Source organism: Lactuca sativa, chromosome 5 (assembly GCF_002870075.4).
Source record: "Lactuca sativa cultivar Salinas chromosome 5, Lsat_Salinas_v11, whole genome shotgun sequence".
Lineage (NCBI taxonomy): Eukaryota > Viridiplantae > Streptophyta > Magnoliopsida > Asterales > Asteraceae > Lactuca > Lactuca sativa.
Window position 1 is genome coordinate 154,532,932 of NC_056627.2, and position 15,386 is coordinate 154,548,317.

The 15,386-nt window shown below is 36.2% G+C and overlaps 1 protein-coding gene across 3 annotated transcripts; it reads right to left on the bottom strand.

Moving 5' to 3' along the window:
* Positions 1-5,856: 5,856 nt before the first annotated feature.
* Positions 5,857-8,962, bottom strand: LOC111892443 (ubiquitin carboxyl-terminal hydrolase 8-like). 3 transcript variants are annotated; one of them, XR_008224004.1, is made up of 5 exons: positions 7,601-8,962; positions 7,384-7,532; positions 6,867-7,167; positions 6,740-6,794; positions 5,857-6,203 (listed from the first exon to the last, which is right to left on the bottom strand). XR_008224004.1 is itself a non-coding variant. In XM_052763998.1 (2 exons), the coding sequence occupies exons 1-2, from the start codon at positions 7,790-7,792 to the stop codon at positions 7,380-7,382; spliced, it is 345 nt and encodes a 114-aa protein (XP_052619958.1). In that variant the 5' UTR covers positions 7,793-8,962; the 3' UTR covers positions 7,187-7,379. The 3 variants fall into 3 exon arrangements, 1 of the variants encoding a protein (XP_052619958.1); XR_002850550.3 differs by having other exon boundaries at positions 6,676-6,794; XM_052763998.1 differs by lacking the exons at positions 5,857-6,203; positions 6,740-6,794; positions 6,867-7,167 and having other exon boundaries at positions 7,187-7,532.
* Positions 8,963-15,386: the final 6,424 nt, after the last annotated feature.

The following is a 15,386-nucleotide window of genomic DNA, read 5'->3' on the forward strand; positions in this document are numbered from 1 at the left end:
ACTCTAGTCCTATCATGAATACCTAGTCTTCTAGCATGCATAACAATTCATATCATATCATATCTCTTAACACAACATTGTAAGGGTATTTTGGGGATCTTTACCGTTCGGGCGCTGGCTGATCGTACACACTGCTTCATTCTTGTTTACCATAAAATCCTTTATAAAAATTTTATGCCTTTGTTTTAAAATTTTTTCCTCAAATCCTCGGTTTGAGTTTAGTTACGCCCGAAGGTGTACCCGAATCCCTCAAACCAAGGCTCTGATACCAATTTGTAACAACGGAAATTTTTAAACAAATTTTTCATTTCAAAATAAAGTGTTTTTATCCAAAACAAGGCATAAACATTCAACGTGTCATATCATAATACAAATCATATGAATCCCAAGATCATAAACCATCTATTAGTGTGTACAGATCACGCCGGCGCCTTCCCACGGTCCTCGCTGGTACCTGAAACACATACACAACAACTGTAAGCATAATTGCTTAGTGAGTTCCCCAAAATACAACTTACGCACATATGCCTTTCCAGGCCTTGACCTTCCGGTCCTTGTGTCTCAGGGGACTTCCGTCCCTGCTGGGTAAACCTTCCGGTCCTACCCACGCCGACCCTTTGGTCCACATTACAACGCCTTCCGGCCCATAACATATTCGCCTTCCGGCCCATAACATAATGCCTTCCGGCCCACATTAAGCATATCATACATAGCACATATAACAACTAATTTATCACATATAGCACATATGTCTCATATCATATCCGACCTTCCGGTCACACAGTCAAACCCTTCCGGGTACAGTATAGTGAGAAGACTCACCTCGTGAATATCGATAGCTAGCAAATCCCGAAATCACTCGTGCTCGATCCTCAGGCTACAATCTCCCTATATCATCATACATCTCTTATTAACACTTTTACCATTAAGGTTGACTACCCTTTTTAAGTCAACACTAGTCAACTCTTGGTCAACGGTCAACGGTCAACTTTGACCGGACTCGGCGAGTGCACTAGGGCGACTCGGCGAGTCTAGACGTTTTCACCAACTCTCTAGGATTCCCTTCTTACACGTCGAGTACTTCCCCTGACTCGACGAGTTCCACCTGGGAGAATCGCGGGGCCACCCCGACTCAACTCGCCGAGTCTCAAGAACAACTTGGCGAGTCCCAGCTCGACTCAATCCACCTGACAACCCTCTCTAACTCGCCCTGACTCACTGAGTCGACCCATGACTCGACTGGACCACTCACTGGCCGGTCCAAGGAAATCTTCAAGCTACTTGTCGAGTCTGCTCATCGGACTCGGCGAGTCCATGCCATGCAATCACCCAAACTCGCTTCTGAGGTCAGATCTGTTCCAACAATTCATAGATCTGGCCTTTCTAGACTGATTCATCACGTAAAGTCCTTATCTTGGTGTTCACAAAACACTCCATGTCTCATAAATGGCATTTTGGCCCAAGGCATAAGGATTCCAATCCAAAACCTCCATAGATTCACAGAAAGCTTGGGCAAAGGGACACTCTGGACCCCCAAGGGTCCAGATCTATGGTCTAAAACGCTTAAGGGACCAAGGAAGCACTAGATCTAGCCACTTGAGGCCTCAATAAGCCCTAAATCAAAGAAAACATCAACATAGAAGAGGATAGCTCGAAGATATTACCACAATAATGATGCTATGGACTCCAAACCCTCAGAAATGGCTCCTCTTGCTTTCCCCTTAGCTGATCCTCCCTTTCCCTTGCAAGATGACACTTCCAAGATCAATAATGGCCTCCTTCTTTGCTCCAAACGCTCACACTCGATTAGGGTTTCACTCAAGGGACTGGTGAGCACAAGTGACGGCCATAAGGCCCTTTAAATAGGTCCCAAACCCGAGCAATTAGGGTTTCATTAAACAGCGCGGACTCGCCGAGTCCATATCCTGGACTCGCCGAGTCCAGACGAATCCCGCGTCCAGAATCGCGACCCTACTCGGCGAGTCTGAGCTCCAACTCGCCGAGTCCCCTCTCAAAACACCAAAAATCTAAACAATAAAGGTACCTGGAAATCCGGGCTGTTACAGGTTATCCAAGGCTTTAGACAAAAGGAAGGCATTGATTTCTTTGATACTTATGCTCCTGTTGCCAGAATTTCTGCTATTAGATTATTATTAGCTCTTGCAGCTCTAAATAATCTTGTGATTCACCAAGTGGATGTGAAAACTGCATTCTTGAATGGTGACTTGGATGAGGAAATATACATGAAACAACCTGAAGGGTTTGTGATGCATGGAAATGAACACAAAGTGTGCAACTTGAAGAAATCATTATATGGTTTGAAACAAGCACCAAAACAATGGCATCAAAAGTTTGATGATATTGTCTTGTCTAACAGTTTTGCATTAAACCAAGCTGACAAGTGTGTATATAGCAAATTTGATACTTCTGGTAAAGGAGTCATGATTTGCTTATATGTAGATGATGTGTAGATTTTTGGTACTGATTTAGAAGAAGTTGATAAAACCAAGAAATTCTTATCATCTAGTTTTGATATGAAAGACATAGGGGAGGCCGAGGTAATTCTTGGTATAAGAATTAGAAAAGGAAACAATAGGATTTCAATTTCTCAATCTCATTATATTGAGAAGATCTTGAAAAAGTTTAACTTTGAGAATTGTTCTCCTGTTAGCACTCCTATAGATCCTAGTCTTAAGCTTCTACCTAATAAAGGATCTCCAGTGTCTCAACTTGAATACTCAAGGGCTATTGCTTTTCTAATCCCGGTTATATGATAGTTTTGACAGTTTTTCAGATAAGGAAGGTTTATAACCAAATTTTAGTCACTTTTCTGGTACTCACGAAATTACACCATCTCATTCTTTCTTTCTTTTCTCTCTGATTTTATCTGAGTCTTATCCAATTGAGGATTTGGGAGTACCACCCAATTACTTCGATTTGAAAGTGATTATCACGATTCTCTGATTTCCATGTACCACTAAACCATATTTCTAACATCCCCCAATTAGACCTACTCAGTTGGTGAATAGCACTTGGTGCTTGTTAATAATTTGTTATTTGATTGTAATTGTTTTGGCAAGGTCTATACGTTTTTGTTCCGAATCTTTCATAGAGAATAATCACCAAGCATACCATTCAAATCCTACTTCTACTTTTTATTTTATTTTATTTTATTTTTTATTTTATGGATCACCCGACTTTGAACCCCTTAGAAGAAAGGAACTTTTACAACACTTGATAAATATAGGCCAAAAGTAGTGATCATGAGTTCAAAGAGGGAGATAAGAAGGCAGTAGGTCAATAACCAACTTTTTAACATATTTTGTGTTTTTTCTGATATAAAATAATAATAATAATAAATTTAAAAAAAAATAGGGTGGCGAGGAAAAATTTCGGAAAGCATGGGCACAAATCTGTGAGATAAGTCGAAAGGGTTATGAAAAAGTATATCAATGCCTTGGAGTCCACTTACAAGAAAAGGTATTATTTTTAAAGACAAGTACACCTTTTTTTTTCCTCTTGATATAAAATTCGTTATATTTATTTCCATTATTTTCAGGGTGAAAGCTTTTATAATCCATACATTCCTGGGACTCTAGATTTGCTAAGGGATTGACTGAAGAAAGTGAAGGAGCTCAAGTGATCTTCATTGAAGAAAAAAAGATCCCCCTTATTGTTGTGAAAAGAGATGGAGGTTTCAACTATGCTTCAACAGAATTCCAGATTTGTGGTTAGTTTTCTTTAAATCTGAGGGCATTTTCGTCTTTTTACACTATTATAAAACATTCTCTTTTTCATATATTGGTATCGGCTTAATGAGGAAAAAGCTGAGTGGATTATATATGTGACTGATGTAGGCCAACGAGAGCACTTTGAAATGTTCTTCACTGTAAGTCAACTTTACACAATGTTAGTTAGTACTACACTACTATAGGGGTAAAACGGTTCATAAAATTTTGTTTTTTTAGGCTGCTAAACGTGCAGGGTGGCTACCAAAAGATGAGAAGAAATACCCGACAACTGAGGCGTCCGGTTGGAGAAACTAGTTTTGCGAGGGTAGCCGTAACCGATCAAGTTGCGATTAACTCACAACCACTTGTCTTGCTAGTTCTTCTTGGGCGCCTTCTGGTTAATAATGAACGCATGAATGCCACGCCGTTGAGAGAAAGTATGAACGCCATATTGGGTGGAGGATTAAATTAGTACTTAAAGGCCTAGAATCGAGGAAGCACTCCCAGGGCTCGGCATGCCATTTCAAAACTGACTATTTTGTTGACAACATTTAGAGTTAGATAATCCATAGAAAATCCATATTGGCGCATAATCTCGTCGAAGAAGTCGGTCTTAAGTAGCCTCAAGCTTGACTCAAAGATCGGGATAGGAACCCCACCCTTACCCTCCGGCAGATGGGAAATAACCGCCCCTTTCTAGGATAATGCTGTTAGGGTGCAAAGTTCTCCTTGGATGTGACTTACCCTCTTGTATGTGTAATTGGTTGAGTCTTTCCTATAAATAAGAAGTGAGTGACTTCCATTAAGTAAGACCCATTTTGGAGTGATTAGTCTTAGTGAGAGAAATATTCAATACTCACTTGTACTCTTACTATTCTAATGGAGCTTAAAACTGATTTTATTTACTCCTTGTGTTCTTGATGTTTGCATGATTCACTAGATCTTTGCTATCCACACATGTCATCATAATTGGAAGCTAAATTGACACAACGGGTCCCTGCAAAATTTGCAAAGTTGACAGTTATTAGCTAGTTTTCGAGTTTCCTGAATCTCTCATCCAAAAATCAAAATTTTCACAAAATTTGGAAAATTTTTCTCGGCCTTTCGTGATTGTTTTTTGTGTAAGATTTTCACGGTTTCATTATTGTCACACATCGAGGGGGAGGTTCATCAAGTTTATTTCTCTATCGCTTCTCATCCCTTGTGGGTTTTATAACACTTGTTGATTATAAAAAGGGGGAGAATGTAGAAATGGGTATTCGAAGCTTCTTGAGTATTCATTTGCGGATTTGAAGACCGGTGTTACTTCAAGGGGGAGTTGGTCCTAATCACACAAGCTCATTTGGAAATTGAAGCCGAGACATCTAATCCTAACTTTGAGGGGGAGAATATTAGGGTGCAAAGTTCTCCTTGAATGTGGCTTACCCTCTAGTATGTGTAATGGGTTGAGTCTTTCCTATAAATAGGAAATGAGTGACTCCCATTAAGTAAGACCCATTTTGGAGTGATTAGTTTTAGTGAGAGAAATATTCAATACCCACTTGTACTCTTACTATTCTAATGAAGCTTAAAACTGATTTTATTTGCTCCTTGTGTTCTTGATGTTTTCATGATTCAATAGATCTTTACTATTCCGCACATGTCATCATAATTAGGGTCACTATAATTGCACCCCGTGCTCGGGTAAAAAGCCAAATCGGGTTTGCAGGCACTACTAGAAAAACAACATTTTACGATGCGCAATGCGTGTCGTAAAACGCTCTGACGACACACAAATGCGTGTCAAGGAAGGCCCTGTCATAATGGAAGACGACACGCTTTTGCGCGTCGTCTATTTACGACGCGCATTTACAACGCGCTCTTACGACACACGATGCGTGTCAAGGAAGGCCCTGTCATAAAGAATATGACACGCATTTGTGTGTCGTAACCTTACGACGCACATTTATGACTCGCATTGCGTATCATTAAAGCCCATGTCATAAGGAAAGATGACACACATATTTGCGTGTCATAATATTAAATGTTTTAAAAATTATATATTTTGATAGATTTAGTAATTTTCAAATTAAATAACACATTAAAAATATCATAATCCAAAATAAAATACCATAAATAACAAAGATAATTCATTTCACTAATATGTCAAATACAAATAATTATTTCAATAGTGAGTAAATGTAATCAAAGAAATGAACATAAGAGAAGCAGAATTTATATACAATTGCATTATGTAGCTTACTATGTGCCAACAACTCTCAGTGTGTTTGCTTTTGCTTGAGTCTCGTTTCCTCCAAAGCTTCTAGCCATGCCAAAGTATGATATCTTAGGGTTCATGTCCAAATCAAGTAAAACATTGCTAGCTTAAAGTCATCAAGTCCTTGGTGTGACGTCTTGATGTACGCTTAACTGCAATCTTCAATCCTTCTAGCAGACCCTAGAGATCATTATTGGCCATGTAGCAGGATCAACCTACCAAAATAATACACCAAATTAATCAGAAGCTGAGATGCTACGTATAGGACAATCCAAAAACACATTATAAGCATAACAATCAGTCCATGGACTTATTGTGGATTAATAATTGTAGACACCAATGTAATGAAAACATATATTTGTTGGCCACACAACACATATAACAAATGTAGCTAAAATGGCACATCCAATGAACCAGAAAGAAAAGAGGTAATGTGATCCATACTTGTTTTCCTTGTCTGTAGCAAATGAAACAAAGATGCACTGATTTTGAACTTATTTGTTGACTTGATAGGGAAATTTTTCATAAAGAAGACTATTAACAAGGAAACATCCAACTTAAACAATCTATCACATCACATCACATATTAGGCAATGTCCCATTCAAATTGTTTTCACTAAAGAGAATAGGCGAACCAAGAATAAAGATAAACTAAAGTGAGAGGTGGGCTTATAGAGTCGGACATACAACAATCCCAAACCCTGGCAGTGTGGTTAAATAGCACAGGCCCAGTGGAAGGAGAAACAGTCACCTCTGTTGCATCATCAGACTCTTTTTTTCCAGTAAGAACTTCCCAGATACGAGCACTGCACTAATAAGATATCAAAGGATTTAATATGAAGAGTCAAAAGGCTCATAAAGTTGGGATGAGAATTGACCTGCGATCATCCGAGACGGACACCAGTTTTGATCCATCCAAAGACCATGTAATACGGAATATTGAGCCTTAATGCCCCCCCAGTCTACATACTGGGACAACTTTGTACTCAGCGGTCTTTGATTTTGATCCCATAGGATTCAGAGTATCTACTACTTTCCAGACAGACACCAATATAATCATTTTACCTTCATGGCAGATGCAGATGCGACTTTGGAGTCATCAAAAGCACGATTATCCATTGTTCTTAGTAATCTAACCTCAAATGTATATTGTTTAGCCCTTGTTCCTGCATCCCGCGCCTGTAAAAAAACTTCATCTTATATGCATCAGAGTTCAAAATCAAGTGCAAATATGTTCTGAACTCCTTCAAATTAAATTAAACAAAAGGCAAAGAAAAAAAGTAGAATGTTGCTATTTATTTCTTGCATTTAACTTTAAACATTATTTTTTTTGGTGATAAGTGATTATATCAAAAACAGAAAAGAAGATAGGAAAGAAAGAAACATTGAACTTACTTTTCTATTTGGTGATGAACAAAAACAATATAAGAAAATTTATGATAATCTTTTTGTAACTTATAAGCAACAAGGCGGTCATCATCCATAATTAAGGATAACGATTCAGTGGGGTCCCCTAGAAAGCGTATAACATGATTGTTGTATACCTGTAGATGTTAAACTGTTAGAAACAGTACAGAAGAAGATGGATTGGATGGAAGGAAGGGAATGTTACCTCAGCCACCATGAGGGTTTGATGATTCCCTAAAGAGCACTTTTTTCTCAAATCATTAACAAGATCTTCAAACTTTCCCTGCTTGGGAACACTAACAGTTACGGGATTGGGTTGGGCATTGCCATCGGTGGCCACAACCGTCAAAGTCATCGTCCTCAGTGATGTTGATGGTAAGGGTAATGACAGATACATGAACGGATACTTGGATTATAACCCAACAAATTTATACCTTCAACACACAGTAGCAGTGACATTATTTTGTTGTTTTGATTATTCATTGTTTATATAGCATGTACAACTTCAATCATACGGATTCGCCTGTGGATTTGTTTGTGATTGTGGTTTCATCTGCAATATTTGTGTAGATTTTATAAGTTCTTTGCAAAAAAAAAAAGCAAAAGATATAAGAAAATGCAAGTTACTTTTGTTCACTGTTTGTGATAGCATTGCACTTACATTTGGTTGAGCAAAGTATTTTTAGAATTATACGAGCTTACGTACACAGAAAATGATGTTCTGTTTTCCTGCTTGTCGTAATGATTCATTGGCTTACATGTTTTATCAACTCCAAGAGGACTACCAAATGCATGAACATTTGTTTTATTAGAAACGCCCCAAGTTGGAAATATTAAGGAACCATATAACCTGTAAAAAGAAATCATTTGTCATCCAACCAACCAAAAGTAACAATTTGCTAATTGCTTATCAAAGTTTTGAAAAAGAACTTACCTAAATTTCCCTTCCATATTTAACAAGAAAAGAAACCTTGGGAGTAGAATTCTGTTATACTCTAATAATAACAAAGTAATATTAACGATGAAAGAAGAACAAAACTGTGTTGTATTGAATCAATTTCCCAAAATGAGACCTCCTCTAAATTTTACTTACACAAGGAGGGGTAAAAGATGAATTACAACGGATCCAACTGCTCCATGAGGATGGAGGGGCAATTTGGTAATTATTATTTATAGAGTGTTACTCTGGGTATTTAATGTCCGGGAAAGCATGTGAGTGGGTATCTATTTTGTTAGAAGGATTTTGGCTTCTCAAAATGCTAGATTGCTTGTCAATCATTTATCTATTGAATGAAATTCGTTCTTCTTCTAATTCTCTTTATGTTTCCCTGTTCTTGTCTTGTAATTTTTTGCTGAGGTTTGAGTGATCTGAGAAAAGTCTAGCACAAAATTTGTGAGAGCATGATGCTAACACATTTAAAAAAGACAATACTACCCTTCCACAACTAAATATCCCCGATTACTTTTCTGTGTTTCCTATTTTACCCTTTCTAGAATATGTGTACTGCAGTACAGGTGTAGCAAATTCCAATAAATAAAAAATCACAAACTCCATGACCAAGTAATAAATTATATATATATATATATATATATATATATATATATATATATATATATATATATATATATATATATATATATCCATACTGGACATTCGGGGGGTTGGCATGCATTACACTGTTACAAACAGTGAAGAAAGAACGTATCTTTCATTTTTATTTTGCAAATAACATATTAACATACATCATCAGTAACTTTTCGGCAAAGTTATACCTAACCGTCCACGGAAGTCTGATCCATCATTTTCACTGTTACTTGTTTGTAAAAAAGCTTATTTTTGTAATTTACTAATAAATCCTTTTGGATTCAATATTCATGAACAATTACAAAGGATGAAGAATTACTACTAAGATGTTACATTGTAAGCTACCATCACATAATTACTAATAAATTAAAAACAAACCTTGCATAGGATCTTTGCTAATTGGATTTCAACTATATACGACACCTTTGGATCCTTTTTTTTCTTCTTCTAATTTCTTGAATCCTATCCTTCGTATTTTGTCCTGCAAAAATCAATGCAAATTTTCATCAATAGCCTATTGTTAGTTAAAAAAGGGAATTAACTTTAATGCTAACTTACAATTACAGTGTTTTAACCCGTGGAACTACCTATTGATGATTTATGAGATTAATTTCAAACACAATGGGCATCAATTTTATATGATTGCTAAGAACATTTTTACTGAATTTTTTTAACCCCTTGATAATAATCAGATGTCATTGCAATCTTTGGCTATTTAAAAGTATAGTAGTGTGGAGATAATAGTTTTCTTTTGGCATTTGTGGTATGGTTGTAGCGTGCCGAAAGGAATTTAGCAACTGGTTCATGCTTTAAGAATATGTTCTTTTAATGGGTTTTGTTTGTAATAATTATGCTAAAAAACTAATCTTGGCTATATAAAAGACCCCAAATGAAATTGTTAGGCGTAGGTATGTAAAATTGTAAGTATTAATGTATTGCAACCTGCAAGTATCAATATATGAATGATTCATTCATATTTTCTAGTGATCTGTATAGGAAATGCAATCAAGTATTGCAATTTTTGTTACTGTATCGCATGATAACACTTTAGTAGATAATTTTGTTTTACAATTACTATTTAATAGATAATTCCCAGCAGTGGATATTAACGAATCTGTAACGATAATTAAGCACGAACATAGGCACAACAGTCCTTTAAGAATTTGATGGAAACGGGAAACAAACAGTAAACATATGGTGAAAAGATCGAAATCAAAAGTAAGCAAACTCTAACCTTTCATGAAAATCCAGGAACATAAATGAATCCTAGTGAAATCATTGGCTGTAAAATTAGGGTTTTTTGGTGGATGTTGTCGGTGTTGTCTATTCAGGAAATTGTGATGCTCACCAGTCATCGTCGACATGTATGAATTGACGAATCCTATGTCGGCAAATTAGGGTTTATTTCCTGATAGGGGTCGGGGTTCTTGTTCTTTTTCGGGACGAACCCGGAGTTCCGATAAGAGGAAATACGGAGTCGCTGAGTTTGTAATTGTGATGGAGGATGAGAGATGTTGAAAGAAAGTTGAACGATGTCTATTGCGGTACGATGTGTTGTTCGGAAAGCAAGTTACGTGGTGAGAGATGAACTGTGTAAATTTGATTTTAGAGGCAGTAGAAAAACAGAGTTTTTATATATGATAATGATATTAAAGAGGTAGAATGATGGAGACGGGATGGGAATGAGATCCAGAGAACGGAAGAAAGGATAAAAAGCCATTGTATCTTTCTTGTACATGCTTGTTGTTGTAGGATATAAAACCATGGTTGAGAGAAGAGATACATGCCTGGTAGAAAGAGGAAGAGAAAGATCGAAATGAAGGTAGATCAGAACAAGGCGGGTTTTTTGATTTTTTTGGGATTTCGTTTTCTGCCTAGTTACTATGCAAAACGCGCGTTCCATAAAAAAATATAAAGTGACGCCTCTACACGACACACATATTTTTTAGGTGCCCTCCGTGTTTTTTTTTTTTTTTTTTTTTTTTTTTTTTTTTTTTTTTTTTTTTTTCCTTTGTTTTTTTTTCCTTTTGTTGGGACACTAATTTTAGGGCATGCAAAAAATCCTTCTAATTTTAGGAGAGATGACATTATTTTTAGGGCACACAATTTTGCGTATCATAAATCTGTGCGTTTCATAATTTGCGTCTCATTAAAGGGCTATTTTCTAGTAGTGAGGATCCCAACCTCACCCGATGTTGGCTCAATTCCGGTATTTGGTGTCGCCATTAATCCCAATAAATAAGAAAAAGATGGAAGAAACGATAAGCAGAGAAAAGATAGAGGTAGTCGCAGAATGGGAAACGTAGAAAAGAAATCCGTCTCCAATAAGGAAAGACTTACGCGCAAAGAAGGAAAATCGAAGAGTTATAAAGATCAAACCGTCTGCACAGACGGCTCCATAAGTGGACATCAGAGCCATCCCCGCCGAACAGGTGTCTTGATCTAAGACTAGAACAACTTAGCTACCCTAGGCTAACGCTGACGTTTACTAGCCTAGGGGACTTGTTAATGTATCCTCCTAGGAATACGTCAAAAATAAAAAAAAACATTTATCTAAAGGACGACCTAGATTACGGTCGCCATCCAACATGAGTTTTTATTAGGCCCGGGCTCTCACCCTCGCCCTCGCAGCCTCGCACTCAGACCCCGACGCTCCAACGCCAAGGTCCACTCCAGGACAAGAAACTCCAGTCTAAATAAGCCAAAATAGTACTAGCCACTCCAGATAGTGACAAGTATAGCATCCACGGAGTTGTCCTCTGTTAGTTTTGCATCAATAGCAGATAACCACTAGTGGTGTATGATCCGCCAATAGGAATCCTCTACGTCCTGTTGGTCCAGACGGTACAAAAGATTCTGTTGGGATCACGTATAGAGGACAACAGGTACAAAAGAAACCCTTCTTCTCCGAAAGAGGGGATCGCCTCATTCTCTATTCGAAACCTAAACCTAATTCTCTCATATAACCACTAACTAGACCGTCAGATATTTATTCCGGGACCACCTCCTGGACGACGGCTAACATCGGTTCTTTCTTTGCTGTGATTCTTAGGCTTAACCTAGGCAAAGCTATTGCGGGATGATGTTAAGCTCGAAGAACATATCACAACAAGTAACATTTATCCTTTTTTCTCCACTCAAGCATGCATATTATGTACACATGTTAATAAGATAATTTTAAAAAAAAGTAATAATGAAAGTAAGTTGATATATTAGAAAGACAAATGAAAGCACATTTCTAATTATTTCATTTAGCCCCCTGATTGGGCTAAATGAAAGAAATGATAATGTATTTTCATTTGTTTTTCTAAGATAGCATCTTACTATCAATTGTTTTTCTAATTTTTTTTAATTTTTTAAATTTTTTTTCTTTTTTTGAAGTATAATGCTATAGTGCAAGAAATAATATATATATATATATATATATATATATATATATATATATATATGTGTGTGTGTATGGTTTTTGATTGTGTTTATGCATGTGACTATTTGTATGTGGTTGTAGTAGGGGAGTGTCGCTATGGGAAGGGAAAGGGAGTGATACATTGTTTATTTTGAAGAAGACAGTGAATCGATGTGCATGTAACTATATCTGTGTGTGTTTGTGTTAGGTGAAGGGTATATTGGTCATAAATTATAAATCACAATTCAGGGGAGTGTGAGCCATGCACCATGATCACACATGAAAAATAAAAAATAATATGCTAGGAGTGGTACGTAAATACAACTGAAAAGATAAAGATGAAGCATCAGTAAAACGAAATAATTTTAACCTCTTCCAATACAATTCCCATACGGCCTAACCTCTATGTGCTTTAAATTTTATGGCTTTAATCCAAATACAGTTTATTTTGTTTTTTTTTCCCTTTTTTTTAAAATTTTGGTTTAAACATGTAATTAATGAAATAAATAGTCTGTACATGTCATTAAAGTTTTATTTATTTTTTAAACTTGTTTTTACCCTCTTTTTATTAGTTTAGTTTTGTTTCTGAGTTACAAGCCTATTTAGTTGATTGGCAGGAAAATTTTGTTTGGGAATATGCTAAAAACATTACTTATGCATGAAGTTAAAACTTTAATATAAGGCCATCCATAATACCCACTACTAACCACTATAGTGGTGGGTGTCATATCATCACCATATCCAACCACTAAACCTATAATATACCTACCACTAAAACACCACTCCACATTTTCTTTAAATTAAAAAATACAATAAAAACATAGATTTTTTCAACTTGTTTTTCATTCAATAAAAAACATGATATTAATTAATAAAACTACTTTACTTAAAGAAACTAGAATAAGAAAAAAAAAAAAAACAAACATAAAAACTCAACAACCCGTGCTAAAAATTCAATCGTTCCGGGTACAAACTGTGACAATAGGTCATAATTAAACAAACAATGTTAACAATCATTGTTGTAATATGATCTAATGTGTAATAAAGGTATCATTTTGTTGTTTATAGGATATTGTACTTTGAAATACGTCCAAAATATCAATTAAGTCTTGGATTGACATGAATTCCTGATAAATAAACAGTTTCAATATACACGAGGAATGGATTAGTACATATGATTGAAAGAGATATATGTATTAGACATTATTATGGGGTATCAATAGGTTCATCACATATTCCTTGAAAATAGGAAAATTTGGAAATAAAGAATGCTGAAAATGGAGTTCGTATGCAAAAGATACGACCATTTTAAGAATATGAACAACTGGGTAACAACTCACCACCTGATAAGTGTCAAAACACGAGATTCCAACGAATTACGAGACGTCTTAGGAAATGAGTTTTCATTGCCGATCAATTTTCCTATGACTCTCATTTAGTTTAGGAATTTATCATGTTCCTAACTTTTTATGCCTGAAAATACCCCGAGTTGTTGTAGATAAGGTTGAACGGTTAAGGTTCGCCTTTTTCACCAAGTAAACTTCGGATGAACTGTAGGGTCATTTCCAAGTTTCATATCGAAAAGTTAGTTTTATATTATGAATTATGTTTTGATGTAGTTTTTGATTTAAGAAAAAACTTTTCAGTCTCGCGTGATATCGACTCTTTTACAAAGGGAAAGTTCGTAACTGTAAACATATATTGTCCGAAAATCACTTTGAAATGCTTTCTTAGGATAGCCATGATATTACTTAATGACTAGAAATTGAATCGCTTTTCTTAGAAAGTCATATAGTATTTGATTTTATTAACAAAAATGTCACCACTCGAAATTTCTCAAAAGCTTGTTACTGCTTGGGCTAGATTAGATCAAATGTGACATCCCAAAATTTAGGTCTAAAACTGAAGACATTCAATTCACAACGAACCTCTTTGAAACCTGACCTATTGAGCTTTAAAGCATATTTTGGAAAATAAATAGTATCATTACAATTAAAATAAGATATGATATTGTATCGTACTTCCAATGGTGGAAAATTTGAACGAATCCTACAACACAAACTATAACCCTAATTAATGTGTTTGAAAAACTAAGATTTCGTATTAAGCATTTGTGAGCAAAGGAAATACTCTAGTCTCATAGTACAGTTTGTTCTGAGTCCGAAAATATAAAGAACATCCAAAACGGAGTTCGTATGCAAAAGATATGACCGTTATAAGATACCAAACCACTATAATACTGATTTTCTTTAAACTGCTTAAACGGTTACGATCCACTGAGGCACTTGCACACCACAAATGAAAATTCAGAGAACGTTTTGGACTTAGGATATGGTCTATTATTGAATTCCATACTCAAAATATTTTTAGTAAAACTATTTGTAAAATTCGAAAAATCAGATGTTTCGGGTCAATTAAATGCGGATACTTAAACAAAATTTCTCGGAGTTCTACAACTCGAAAAATTAATCTGTTCGGTTTTTTGGAATCCTTGAACTTGGCTCTATGGCGTTCGCCACTTTCGAAAAAAATATTAGATGTCGGGATGTTGGCACACAAATCTAGGAGGATTTTGGGGCATTTTTACAAAGATAACATCACTAGCTCACCATACCTGCATGAGAGTCCAAAAATTCAGCCAAATCTTCTCTTTTCTTGCTTCTCACATCCACCATAATCACCATGCTCCATCACCACCTTACCTTTTGAAGTGCACACTTGCTCCAAAGTACCAAGCATAGATTTGTTTGTGTAATTTACTAGCTTTGAAAGTATGGATTGCATAGTCTTATGAGACATGCTTGGGACTATAAATAGAGACCTTAGCATACTCATTTCATCACAAAACCATCAGTATTCTATCCTCTCACTCCCTCTCCATTCTCTCTCTCTCTCTCTCTCTCTCGGCTAAAACACCCATCAAAGGTGGTTGCCAACCACCGAGAACCACCGGCTACCACCTCCTTTTTGCCCTTGTTTTGTCGAGAAAACACCACCCAA

Excerpts from the sequence above, each read along its gene's own strand:
- LOC111892443 (XM_052763998.1), bottom strand. The coding sequence starts at position 7,792 with ATGTATCTGTCATTACCCTTACCATCAACATCACTGAGGACGATGACT. Across the intron at positions 7,533-7,600 it reads AAACCCTCATGGTGGCTGAG|GTATACAACAATCATGTTAT; the intron begins GTAACATTCCCT and ends TAACATCTACAG.